This window comes from Eschscholzia californica, unplaced genomic scaffold (genome assembly GCF_041429995.1).
Source record: "Eschscholzia californica isolate CP2 unplaced genomic scaffold, dmEscCali1.0.p SCAF_5, whole genome shotgun sequence".
NCBI lineage: Eukaryota > Viridiplantae > Streptophyta > Magnoliopsida > Ranunculales > Papaveraceae > Eschscholzia > Eschscholzia californica.
Window position 1 is genome coordinate 45,546,682 of NW_028238472.1, and position 13,169 is coordinate 45,559,850.

Genomic DNA, 13,169 nt, shown 5'->3' on the forward strand with positions numbered 1-13,169 from the left:
CTTTTAGTACTAAAACATCACTTCTAAATATATTAGGTTTGTTCACCTTGTGTCTTAGGATTTAATTATTAGAAGAAAACAAAGTTTTGGGGAAGAAGATGAAGAAAAGAAAAAACATTTCGAAGGAGTTTAGGGTTTAGATCCCTAGAAAGATTTTTTTAGTTTATAAACGTTTCTTCTAAATTCTTTTATGAGATATTCTAATTCTTTTTTTTAACTCCTAATATTAGCAGGCCTATATGACAAAATCAATCTCATCGACCAATTTTATAGAACATTTTTATTCTCTTTAGATTTTTTTATTCTCCAAAGTCGTGGTCTTAAGAAAATACTAATAATTCACAACATGTCCAAATACATGTTGTGAAAAGATAAAAGAAATATATATTTTTGTGATTTTCTTCACAAAATTATAAGGTCTTCCAGACATTGACTTGACTTTTTTAAGTGTGTATACAGTAATACAGTAGTCACTAATACTTGTAGTTTATACTAAAGTTTTTAATACAAACTTCTAAATACTACTGAGTGGTGTAAACAATTTCAATAAAGTTTTAAATTGTTTTCTTCCTTTTGAAATTACTTCGACACAAATAACATTAAAGTGTCGTGTCGTTCTGCAATCACAAGCATCTTATGCGCCTAAGCCCTGCTCTGGGTTAATTTTGGAGATGTAAATGAGATCGGTGAAATTAGGCCGATATACCTTAATCCCAAAACATAGGGTAGAACTGTGCCTAATATTTTTCCGACTTAAACTTGAGTCTAATCCAAGATTCGAGGTGGAAAATATATTAAGATCGAAATACCTGGAAATCAAGAATTATTGGAGAAGAAGCTTTCCCTACAAAATCTACAAGATCGGTAATATGATCTATCAATTGTGTGGAATAACTCCATACAAGGAAACCTAGTATCTCACGACTACGAGACAGTAGTTTCATTCTTAGACGGTATATCTACGCCGCCTCATCACAACTGCTATCAACATCCAGCAAGACGAGCCAATGTAAAGCAACATGTTCACCATAAACTGGGTAAATACAAAAACAAGCATTAAATCGGAGGTTTAATCAGTCCCTAACTTTAGTTTCCAATTTAATTATTTAACTGTAAGAATCCTTTACTAGCTTGAGAGTCAGACAGGTTTTCGAGAACTTTGCAGATTTTTCCCCCAGATGAGGAGGGACAATTTGAGATTAGAAGTAACGATCTCTTTATCCCAAATGATACCCTAAAAACCAAATTTATACATCATCAACTACTGGTTGAGATTTAAGGATGTGATAATGTAGAATTTCCACCTGAGCAATAATATAGGCATAGGAATCGTCGGAAATCAATTAGAACACTCGCCTTATTCTATAAATGGAAAAGGAAAGCTTCATATTGCGACAGAGTTTATTTCCTATGTACAAACTGTAATATTGGCGAAGGAGAGACTCCAAAAATTAAATGAGGACCACAAATCTCACGCAAACTATGGTAGAAGCCACTTTCAGAGAAGACAAAGAGAGGAAGACAACTATCCAATGATGGATGATATGCAACTTAGTTTCCCAGGTCGAGTGACCATGACTACGAAAAGGCCAAATGACACGTTTGCCTTCCGCAAAGAGTACCCTCACAAGACCAAGGACTGCAGACATTGAAGAGATGCGACAGAGATATATATATATATGAAAATGAAAGTTTGATAAATTTATCAAAAGAGGAGTCAGACCTGAACATATGAGAATTACGATCAAGTTCAGGCAAGCAAGCGAGCAACGCTGCAAGGGTGGGTCAGTTCTGGATTGGTCAGTACGTAGATACACCACACCTCATCTTGTGCTTTGTGCAGAGCCGTGGCTGACAATTTGAAGGCCCTGGACGAAATTTGATTTTGGTTTTTTGTGTACAATAAAATTTTTACAAACAAAATGATTAAAATAATATAATTTGTCCGTACATCGTGTTGTTTAGAGTCTAAGTAATTTTATTAATATGGTATCTTTTACATCATGGTTATCACATATGTATTTATGTATTGTTGGATTTTTTTTAGAAACACTTAAAAAACGGAAAGAAATACATTCAAAACAATAAAATAATTTTAAAAAAAGTATAACTGAACAAAAAGAAAGGCTCCTTTAGCAATATGCCCTGCTCGCCTCCCCTCAGCCACGACTCTGGCTTTGTGTAGCCCAGAGAATAACAACTCAAGTACAACAAAAACAACATCGACAAAATTTTGTAATAAATGGAGGAAATATCCTCACCATACTAAGAGGTAGTGACTGGAAACAGATTTCCAACCACGCCAAAAAGAAGTACACCTGGAAGTCTAGAGGTTCTCCTCCACTAAATAAGAAAGCCAAATTCAAAGCTCCACCAATCATCTTCATTGATGATTGGAAAATGTCGAAAAGGGATTTTCTTAGTTATCTTCTCGACGATCTAGATCTACGACCAGATGTTGAAATTCTCTCAAGTAATTGATAAAATAAAATTGAGTTAATTCCTATATGGCCCCCTACTTTGTGACCAGCTTCCTTTATGGCCCCCTTTTTTTCGTAAATTCAAATATGACCCCCTATTTTCAAGTAAATGTCATTACTGCCCTTCTTAATTTTAAATTTAAAACATTTAAAAAACATTATTTCCACCTCACCCCTCTCTCTCTCTCCACCTCATCTCTCTCTACAACTCACCCATCTCTCTCTCCAATTCACCTCTCTATCTTTCCAACTCACCTCTCTCTCTCTATCCAACTCACCTTCATCTTCCCCGATTAAGGTCGCCGGCCGGAAAATTTTCCGGCCGGCGACCTCAAAAAAAAAAAAAAAAAAAAATTTCCTCTCATCTCTCTCTCTCTCTAAAAGCTCCGGCGAAGGGGGTTTCCCTTCGCCGGAGCTCGTGAACAGACCAGATCGGTCTGTTCACGAGCAGACCACTAATGGTCTGTTCGTGAACAGACCGATCTGGTCTGTTCACGAGCAGACCTTTAATGGTCTGCTCGTGAACAGACCAGATCTGGTCTGTTCACGAGCAGACCATTAGAGGTCTGTTCGTGAACAGACTCTGTTCACGAGCAGACCATTAAAGGTCTGCTCGTGAACAGACCAGATCGGTCTGTTCACGAACAGACCATTAGTGGTCTGCTCGTGAACAGACCGATCTGGTCTGTTCACGAGCTCCGGCGAAGGGAAACCCCCTTCGCCGGAGCTTTTAGAGAGAGAGAGAGATGAGAGGAAATTTTTTTTTTTTTTTTTTTTTTGAGGTCGCCGGCCGGAAAATTTTCCGGCCGGCGACCTTAATCGGGGAAGATGAAGGTGAGTTGGATAGAGAGAGAGAGGTGAGTTGGAAGAGAGAGAGGTGAGTTGGATAGAGAGAGAGAGGTGAGTTGGAAAGAGAGAGAGGTGAGTTGGAGAGAGAGAGATGGGTGAGTTGTAGAGAGAGATGAGGTGGAGAGAGAGAAGGGTGAGGTGGAAATAATGTTTTTTAAATGTTTTAAATTTAAAATTAAGAAGGGCAGTAATGACATTTACTTGAAAATAGGGGGTCATATTTGAATTTACGAAAAAAAGGGGGCCATAAAGGAAGCTGGTCACAAAGTAGGGGGCCATATAGGAATTAACTCAATAAAATTTAAGTTTAGAATTTGACATTCAATCCCGAGGGCCCAGGGAAAAAGTAATATGCTTTTATTAGTTTGAATGAGTTGTAGCAATGCGGGCCGGATCTTGGGGAGGGGTGCTTATATGAAAAATGAAAAGTTAGAGACCAATTGTCCAAACCCAGTCGAACGGACAGACTGAAATCAGTTTCTCTGTCTTCCTTAAACCCTAGTCGATTAAAACAGTAGAGCGAGAGAGAGGAAGTGGTAATCTTCTTCTTCTTCCATTTGCTGCCCTAATCAATCTTCAAGGTAATTTTTATTTTTCCTTTTGCTCATCCTCTAGGGTTCTTCTCTTGGTTTCTCTTACTTTATCTTCGAACTGAAGAAACTCCAGAAGCAGCCAAGTAGGTGCTAGCCCAAGTAGGAGGAAGAGAGACTAAAAATGGCTTGTCATGGCTTGCCGGATTTGAAACCAGAATGGTTAGGTGCATCAGGTAGAAACGGAGAGAAGCTAAGTCTCCAAACACTTCAATCAAAGATGAAGTGCGATCCTGAAGGATATGAATCTGAACTCGTACTTCTTTACCGTCACTTTGATTCTTCTCTTCATCTCTTTCAACAACAATCTGCTTTAACATTCTCTTCTGTTGGTAGTGATCCTACTGTTGCTAAAGACCTTGGGGATATGGCCATGTTCTTAGCTCATGTTACTCCATTTTATCCTTCTCATCTCTCTGATTTCCCTAACAAACTCGCTGATTTACTTCGCTCATCTTGTCGCTCACTCCCTTCTTTTCTTCGTTGTCATATTTCCAAAGCCCTGATCCTCCTCATCAACAGACAGGTATTATTGCCAAATTTCAGTCTTTTATTATGAAATTTCGTATTATTTAAGTACTCGTATAATATTTTTGACATCGTTCGATTTTTTGATTGTTTGTAGTTTGTTGATATTGGAGATACACTTGCTTTGTTCATGGAACTTCAAACATTAGATGATAGAAATTTGAGGGTATTAGCTTTCCACCATGTTATCCAAAGTATTCGGCGAATGAATAAGAAACATAAAAATGAATCCAAGAATCGAGCTCTTCAAAATATTCTGTTTAAGATGTTACAGGTAATTTTATTGTGTTTGCTTCGTTCATGATGACTGTGAAGCTTTTCGTGTTCTTTTCTTCTAAATTGATTGTTTTTACAGGAAGAGGATGAAGCAAAAGCTAAGAGGTCTCTTATTGTTTTATGTGATCTTCACCGAAGAAGGGTGTGGTTTGAGGATAGAACTGCAGACGCTATTTGCAAGGCTTGTTTTCATCCTTCTTCGAGGTAATTTATACGCTGGTTTCCTACTTTCCTTCCGTGTGGAAGGTGGACTTCACTTATGAGTAAATTAGGAATTTCATTATTTGAATCTTGTAGGATAATGGTCGCTGCTCTCTCATTCCTCCTTGGTTATGAAAAGAATGAAGACCCTGATGACAGTGAAGATTCAGACAGTGAGGATGAAACAAATCACAATCCTCAGATCATTCTTAACAGGGAGGCTATCTACAAGGTATTAGTGGCTCTTATCTTTGGTATGTAATTTGTCAATTAGCTTCAACTATTCTCTTTTAATCGTTTAAGTGTTTGTTCTTTTGTACACTTGTTGGTGGAAATAAAAGTGTAAATTTAACATTATTGCCTGAATCTGACTTGTCTGAATGAAACAGACGCAAAATCATCCATTCAAACGAGTCAGGCAAAAACAAACAATCCAAATTTCGACTCGAGTCAATGGAGATCTTGAGTCAGGTTAAATAGGTTTCAAATCAGGCTTAAAGAAATAACATACATCACCAAAGTTTTGCTAAATGTTATATTTGAGACGAGGAATTAAACTTTGAAAAATTTCAGTCGAAAGGACCAAAATATTTCCATTTTCCATGCCTAAATTATCATCGAGACTGAAATTTAACTAAGTTTCTCTTAACAATGCGTTGTCAAGGAAATAAGTTTTGAAATATATTTCGGCCGAAATGACCGAAATGTTTCTATTTCCATGTCTACTGAAATTTCCACCGAAACTGAAATTTCATTCCTTATTGAGGAACTCTTTGTAGTGTTGTCTGAAATATATAAATTCAGTATGCATTTTTGACCTTGTTTTTAATCTTGTACTGTGATTAACTATAGGCACATCATAAAGGTACACTTGCTAGTAAAAAGAAAAAGCAAGCAAAGTTGCAGCGTGCAATTCGCAGCATGAAAAGGCAGCAACGTTCTAGTTCTGAAAATACGACTTCAAATTACTATTCACCACTTAACCATTTAAAAGATGCGCAGGTAGTTTAGTTGGGTTTCATTCACTCCTTCGTGCACACTCCAATTAGATTTAGAGATTTCTTACTCTTAATCTCGTGTGCAGGGATTTGCTGAGAATCTTTTCTCTCGTCTAAACTCCTGTAATGAACGGTTTGAGGTGCGTATTCTTCACTTTCAAGTATTACGTTATGCCATCATTTATCTATGTTAAGGTGACCCCTTTTTCTTTCAATTTAGTGATGACTTTGAGCTATTTATTTTAGCTAAAGAACCAAGTAAATCCTTATGGGGGTGGTAATATACTTTTCTAAGCCTAAGTAAGCTTACCTATGCTTCTCTAGATATGAATCTTAGTCTTCCACGATGAACCAAACTTATGTAAAACTTATCAAGCTTGAGATTAATACCAAATCGACCTTTGTGATGAGTTCTCTTTATCGTGAAACATGTGTCATTGATTTAGCAAATATCTAAGTAGTGAAGTTCTCATCTAAAGCTATCTTTACATTTTAAAGAGCTTGACAGTAGGTAGTTACTGCTTTCTTTGTTATAAGAATCAAGAAAGAAGATTTTTTTAGTAAAGGTCTTGTGGCTAGTGGATATCTTCCATAGAGTGTGAAACATTGGCGTACCTATTGTATGTACACCATCAAATATATATAATAATATACAAGAAAGGGTTCAAAACATAGCATGACTCAATTTTAATTGTATCCTACATAATTCACAACCGTCTACAAGACATAGGATTTCCACTTGATTTAACTCAAGCTGCGTTTTTTATCGAAATGTGTGACTCCATCGTCCAATATTATGTATCATAGCTGATTAGCGCTATCCCATTTCTATTAACATTTTCTTTCCCCATTTCAGGTTAAAATGATGATGTTAAAAGTAATTGCTCGAACTGTTGGACTTCATCGCTTAATCTTGTTGAGATTTTATCCTTTTATTCAGAATTACATCCAGGTATATATGATGATATTAGCGTTGCACTATTTAAAACATTGTTTCGTAATTTAAATCAAGAGTCACCGTTTGCAAGTTGACTGTTTTCTGGTACACTTTTGCAGCCTCATCAACGTGATATAACTGAGTTGCTTGCAGCAGCTGTTCAGGCTTGCCATGATATGGTATGTAGGGGTGAGAACGAGCCTGAACGGACACCTACAGGCTAAATTTCATGTCTTAGTTATTAATCATACTTACTGTGATGTGCTTGTTTTTGTTATTCAAACTGATTCTTTTATAACAGGTCCCCCCTGATGCTGTTGAACCATTATTTAGACAAGTGGTAAACCAATTCGTACATGATCGTTCCCGTACAGAGGTACTTATGTTTTCTTTGCCTTTTATTTCTATTGAGATGGATTGACAATAAATTGGTTTTTAAATTTTCTTTCCTTTTGCTAGGCTATTGCGGTTGGACTAAATGTGGTGAGGGAGATATGTCTACGTATGCCGCTGGTACGATTTTCTATTTTGAATAGTACTATTGGATATTTACTGCTCATGTTGAATTGTTTCGGGTGTAATGCTGGCTTTGATTGAGGTTGACGTTGTTATATATATCTTGAAGCATGTCCGTCTTGAATTGTTTTTCTTTTATGTTTGACAATCAATTAATGGTCCCCAGTGCTTTTCTGAACGAAGACTAATCTATGCTAAGTTGTCAATTCCAATTGTTAGATAATCTTACTACTTCATTCTTATTTTGCTCTTTTTCCGGTTGGTTATATGTAATTTGAACTGTATGCTCTTTCCAACTCCTTGAATTGCCCTAAGAAGCTCTAACTCAGATCTTGGTGTTTCCTTTGACTTGTAGTTGATGACAGAGGACTTGCTTCAAGATCTTGTCTTATATAAAAAGTCTCATGAGAAAGCTATTAACACAGCAGCTCGTTCATTGATAACCTTGTTCAGAGAGGTATTGTGACTTCCCATCCTATATGTTCTTTTCTTCCGATCCTTTAGCAAGTCAATGTTTAAGTTGGCTTAAGCATATTTTTCTTGCAGGTATGCCCTTCTTTGCTGGTTAAGAAAGATCGAGGTCGCCCTACAAACCCAAAAGCACGGCCGAAGGCATTTGGAGAAGTTAATATTTCTAGCAATGTGTCCGGAATAGAGTTGTTACAAGATGACGATGATGATGATGATCAAAGTGATGCTACTAATTCGGGGTCGGATATGTCTGATGATAACGAGGAGACTCTCGAGAATACTGAAGGTGAAAGTGTTGAGTTCAGTAAGGACGAAAATGATGTTCTTGATGAGGACAATGATAGTGATATTGAAGAGGACGATGAATCTGATAGTGATGATGACAATGAGAATGATCATGATGAGGAAGAAGAATTGGATAGTGATGATGAAGATGACGATGAAGATGATGACGAATCTAATACACGTAAAAGAAAGTTCGAAGATTATGATGAATTAAATGCTGCTGATACAAGTAATCGGGCTCCAAAGAGGTTAGCTGGACCGAAGATGGATAGTGATGATGAGGAAGAACACCAAGAGATTGAAGAATCTAAGGGCCGTAAAAGGAAACTTGTTGACTATGATGATCAAATGAATGCTGCTGATACAAGTCTTCGGGCTCTTAAGAGATTAGCTGGATCGAAGACAGAAACTGTATCATCAGATTTAACCGATGGTATACTTTCAAATGAAGATTTCAAACGGATAAAAGAGCTAAAGGTAAGTTAATGGATTTGGCATCTCGTTTTCGCTAATGTATCCAATCATGGTCCCAATAAAAGTTATAAAGCTACTTTTGTTATAGAAATATCTTACATTGTCAATACACATCTAAAGTTGCATATGCGGTTGCTTATTTCATGACATGATTTATCAGGAGAGCAAAAATGCAAAGCTAGCTTTAGCTCAACACGGATTACTAAAAAAGGGTGCAGATGCGAAGTCGCCTAGATTCAAGATCCCCAGTTCTGAGGAGCTGAGTCTTAAGCGAGTGGATCCTTCCCAACTCGAGGTTTCTTTTCTATCTCCATATTAGCTCTATTACGACATTTTTTTTAATTCGCGTAAAGTTCCAAATCAGCAATTGTATGGCAATGAAAAATAAAGGATATAAGTTCAGTTACTAGTAATCCTCTTTTGGGGTATTCATTATAAGATTTGTAGTCAAGTTCTCTAAAATATTGCACTTGTTTGTTCTAGATTAACATAAAAAGGAGGATCAGCAAGGAAGAAAAATTATCTCTAGTTAAGGAAGGCAGAGAAGATAGAGAAAAATTTCAAGCCCGAACAGCAATGAAACAGAAAAAGGTAGGTTTTTTAGTTCTTATATGGTGTTAGTTCCCGAGTACGATCTATTTTCTTTATTACACATTATTTGAATGATAAGTTCTTGTTTTACTTTTCCTGTCCCAAATTTAATTGGAAAGATGGATTGGATAGAAATAATTATGTTGTTGAGTGAAGCTCTAAAACTATTACACTCTGTGTCATACCCATGTATCCACTGATCGATGAAAATGACTACTGAAATCGAGTTCAATTGGTAGGTTATAGTCGAAGACATACATCTTGTTTTGTATTTCTGAATGGTTTTGATTGATATTGTGGAATCAGACTGGTGGCAAGAGCAATAAGCAAAAGGAGCACATGAAGGCAATGCCTCTTGCTGCAAAGAGAGCCAAGGTTGCACGATCTCGACAAGAGAAGAAGAGGCAACGAAGAGTATCTGCCAAACAGTTCCGAGGAAAGAAAGCATGGAAATGATTATTCATATTCATCATTCTTCTGATTCACTGAAGATGCAAGTTTTGTTTCTGGATTTTAGAACATAGCTTGTCTAATAGGCTCTTTTGCATTTCCCATCAATAATTTGAGTCCAATTTGTTTCAAGTTTTGAGAACAAATTTACGCAGTATTCATTAATGTATTACACTTAGAACCTAATTTTAACTAAATCGAGTTAAATTTTGTCACATTTTTATTCTGCTGGAAGAATGGACCGGAATTCTACAATGTTGGTATTGATATTCACATGTAAAATGGAACTCGATCTTTATGTCTTATCCATTGATCTGTTAGGCCAAAGATCAATCAGGTTATGAAGTAAATGATTTGACTGGCTTCCTTCAACTTCACAGGATGACACTTTTGGTTTAGAATCTGTTTGGTTCATTAAAAAGAAATTCAGGTGTTGGTGTTTGGTAAGGTTCTGGGAGGGGTTTTAGGTTGAGGTAAAGAGTTTTCGGGGGAGATCTGAGAGAGAGTTCACCCACAAAAAGTTTGGGGAGAGAGTTCAGTTCAGTCAAGAGAGGTGAATAAAGAATTAGTGCAAGAGGGTCCAAAGAGAGATGGTTTAGGGCAAGAGGGTTCCACGAGGGAGAGCATTAGAGCATCTCAAATGCAAAACCGTGAAAAACTCTTAATGTTCTATAAGTCAAAAACTCTTATCGTTATATATATCAAGTTCCAATTGGACTCTCTTTTTTAAATGATTATCATTGAGATTATCCATCTAATACAAAAACATCTCTAATGTTTAACCACCAACAAGTAAACCCTTCGCAAAAGAAGCCAAATTTGAATTTACAAAAATAATTCGACTAAAATGAAACTAGTCTTAAAAAATTATCTTATATCCAAATCCATCTCTATACGGAACCCAGCCGACTCTGTGACATCCACTTTGGCATTCGACAATGGTTATTTTCGGTTAGTGGTTTAGGGTCCATTTGGCATTCGACAATGGTTATTTTCGGTTAGTGGTTTAGGGTCCATTTGTTACATTGTGCAGTATTTGGACGTGAAAACCAATTTTTGACGATGGAAAAGAAAATCAAAATTTTCTTATCAGATATTCAAGAGATGAGAAAATTGTATGAAATTCAAAATCACACGGTGCTATTGCTGTTGGCACTCTTTATACACATAAAAAGGGCGCCAATGACACTATAAGAAAGGGCAACTTCCCAAATTAAGTCTCCAATTCCCAAATTTTCCCGCGAAACAAACGGGCCCTTAGATTCCCCTAGAATCAAATTAGGGTCTGATTCCTCTAGAAAAATAACCATATTTAGGGATTTGGGGTTCTCTAGGGTTTAAATGAGTAGCCAAACCAGGGAAGAGATTGAAGACTAAAGATGGAAGAAGAACAAGTGATACAAGAGTCCAAGGGCCATAAAAGGAAGTTTGTTGATTATGATGGGCAATTGAATGAAGATGGTATACTTTCAGATGAAGATTTTAAACGGATTAAAGAGCTCAAGGTAAATTCATCATGAAATTAACATCTTCTAATAGTATTAGATTAAAGTAGTTGGCCTTTAGGGTTTGTTTTCATGTCCTTTAGAGGCCAATTGTTGTTTCTATGGTTGTCAATGAGTTTATTCTTCCATCATCTTCATATACCAATGTCACATTACATAACTATGTTTCATGGCTGTTATATGCTTATGCTGTCCTCTGATATATCAATTCAATTACTATGTAATGATTCTTCGTGTTATGTAGTTGGGATTGTCCGATGGAACCAACTAACTTGGGGATTTGGTTTGGGGAATAGACCGAGCCGATCCCATACCCATTTCTAGATTCAATTTCATATAATGTATGCATAAAACTGTATATATATACACAGAGTTTGAAGGGCGAGGCCTTCCGAGCTGTTCTCCTTATGGGGGAGCGGGATACTCGACTAGCCGATCTCAAACCAATCATGTTTGTTATAGTTGTATGCTCATTCCATCCTATGATGTATTCATGTCATATAATGTGATCAAATTGTAGTTAATCCTCTAAAAAGAAGATTCGAGAACAATTGCAAACTTATGCTCTAAATATTCTCGTTTGATCAATATGTTTCTAGGTTCATGTATAAATGTTTGCTTGTTATGACATATTGAAATGACTCTATGTATACATCTTTTTATAGGCGAGCAAAAACGCAGAGCTGGCTTTAGCTAAACACAGGCTACTAAAAAAGAGCACAGAAGCGAAGTCATCTGGATTCAAGATCCCCAGTTCTGAGGAGTTACGTCTCAAGCGACTCGATCCTTCCAAACTCGAGGTTTCTTATCTATCTCTATATTAGCTTTATTAAATTTTTTTTATTCGCCCAATGTTCTAAATGGCATGGCAATTCTATAAAGAAAAGTTCAGACAGCAATTATCCTCTTTTGAGAATTCCTTTTCTGATTTTTAAGTTATCTAAAATATTGTATTTCTTTCTTGTAGAGTAACATAAAAAAGAAGATGAACAAGGAAGACAGGTTAGCACTAGTTAAAGAAGGGAAAGAAGATAGAGGGAAGTTTAAGGCGCGGACTGCTATGAAACACAACAAGGTGCATTCTCTAGTTCTTATATGATGTTAGTTCCCGATTAAGATCAAATCATTCGGATCAGAACTTGATTTTGTTTTATATTTTCATTGGTTCAATTGTATTTACTTGGTCTAGCATAATATTTCTTGCAATCATAGACCTTTTTTTACGGTTTTGTTTTCTTCATTTTATGGGTCATTCCGATGACTATCAAAAATCTCATGTTGCTATTGAGAGAAAAAACGAGTACCCGTAACCATTTGATTTTAGTGTAGATCGAAGATCAAATCATTCGGATCAGAACTTGATTTTGTTTGTATTTCTGAATGGTTTTCTTTAATATTGTGGTAACAGCCTGGTGGCGAGAGCAATAAGCAAAAGGAGCACAAGAAGGCAATGCCTCTTGCTGCAAAGAGAGCCAAGGTTGCACGATCTCGACAAGAGAAAAAGAGGCAACGGCGAGGATCTGCCAAACAGTTCCGAGGAAAGAAAGCATGGAAATGATCGATGTAGTGTTCAACTCTCTGATACTGAGATCCTGGGTAAAACCCATACAAGTTTTTTCTTATTTAATGTAAATTCATCGTCTATCAAGTTGCAAAAATATATTTTCGGAGCGTTTGTTGAAGTCTGTGAACCTAATTTTTGTTAGATCAAGTCAAATTTTGTCTACATTATCATTGTGCCAAAACTAGCAAGTACTGTTAGATGTTCTGCAAATGTTGGTAGTGATTTTGACACAGTCCATTTAATCGGCCCGTCCAAAGTTCTGTCAGACTACGGAGTGGACGATTTGTTGTCTGAATAGTTAATTCTTCAACTTTGATCAGAGTCACAAATTTTGGTTAGGGCCTGTCTGGTTCGCCTTAAATAGAAATTCAGATGTTTGCGTTCAGTAAGGTTCTGGATAGGTTGCTGTTACCCAGAGTAAGCTGAGGCTAGAGTTTGACATAAGAGGGCGTAG

At 36.6% G+C, this 13,169-nt stretch overlaps 2 protein-coding genes across 4 annotated transcripts; both read left to right on the forward strand.

Annotated features, from left to right (window-relative positions):
* The first annotated feature begins 2,379 nt into the window (after positions 1 to 2,379).
* On the forward strand, positions 2,380 to 9,861 carry LOC147539696 (ARM repeat superfamily protein). Of its 3 annotated transcripts, none has more exons than XM_086642646.1 (16): positions 2,380 to 2,495; positions 3,636 to 4,445; positions 4,545 to 4,721; positions 4,803 to 4,927; positions 5,021 to 5,156; positions 5,777 to 5,926; positions 6,009 to 6,062; positions 6,779 to 6,874; positions 6,979 to 7,038; positions 7,161 to 7,235; positions 7,319 to 7,372; positions 7,731 to 7,832; positions 7,922 to 8,608; positions 8,766 to 8,900; positions 9,089 to 9,196; positions 9,503 to 9,861. In XM_086642646.1, exons 2-16 carry the CDS (start codon positions 4,044 to 4,046, stop codon positions 9,650 to 9,652), a joined length of 2,511 nt encoding a protein of 836 aa, XP_086498772.1. In that variant the 5' UTR covers positions 2,380 to 2,495; positions 3,636 to 4,043; the 3' UTR covers positions 9,653 to 9,861. The 3 variants fall into 3 exon arrangements, with proteins under 3 accessions (XP_086498772.1, XP_086498773.1, XP_086498774.1); XM_086642647.1 differs by lacking the exon at positions 2,380 to 2,495 and having other exon boundaries at positions 3,728 to 3,910; positions 3,996 to 4,445; XM_086642648.1 differs by lacking the exon at positions 2,380 to 2,495 and having other exon boundaries at positions 3,770 to 3,910; positions 3,987 to 4,445.
* Positions 9,862 to 10,794: 933 nt separating this feature from the next.
* LOC147539697 (uncharacterized) lies at positions 10,795 to 12,877 on the forward strand. Its single transcript, XM_086642649.1, has 4 exons — positions 10,795 to 11,151; positions 11,817 to 11,951; positions 12,119 to 12,226; positions 12,560 to 12,877. The coding sequence occupies exons 1-4, from the start codon at positions 11,026 to 11,028 to the stop codon at positions 12,707 to 12,709; spliced, it is 519 nt and encodes a 172-aa protein (XP_086498775.1). The 5' UTR covers positions 10,795 to 11,025; the 3' UTR covers positions 12,710 to 12,877.
* The last annotated feature ends 292 nt before the right edge of the window (positions 12,878 to 13,169 follow it).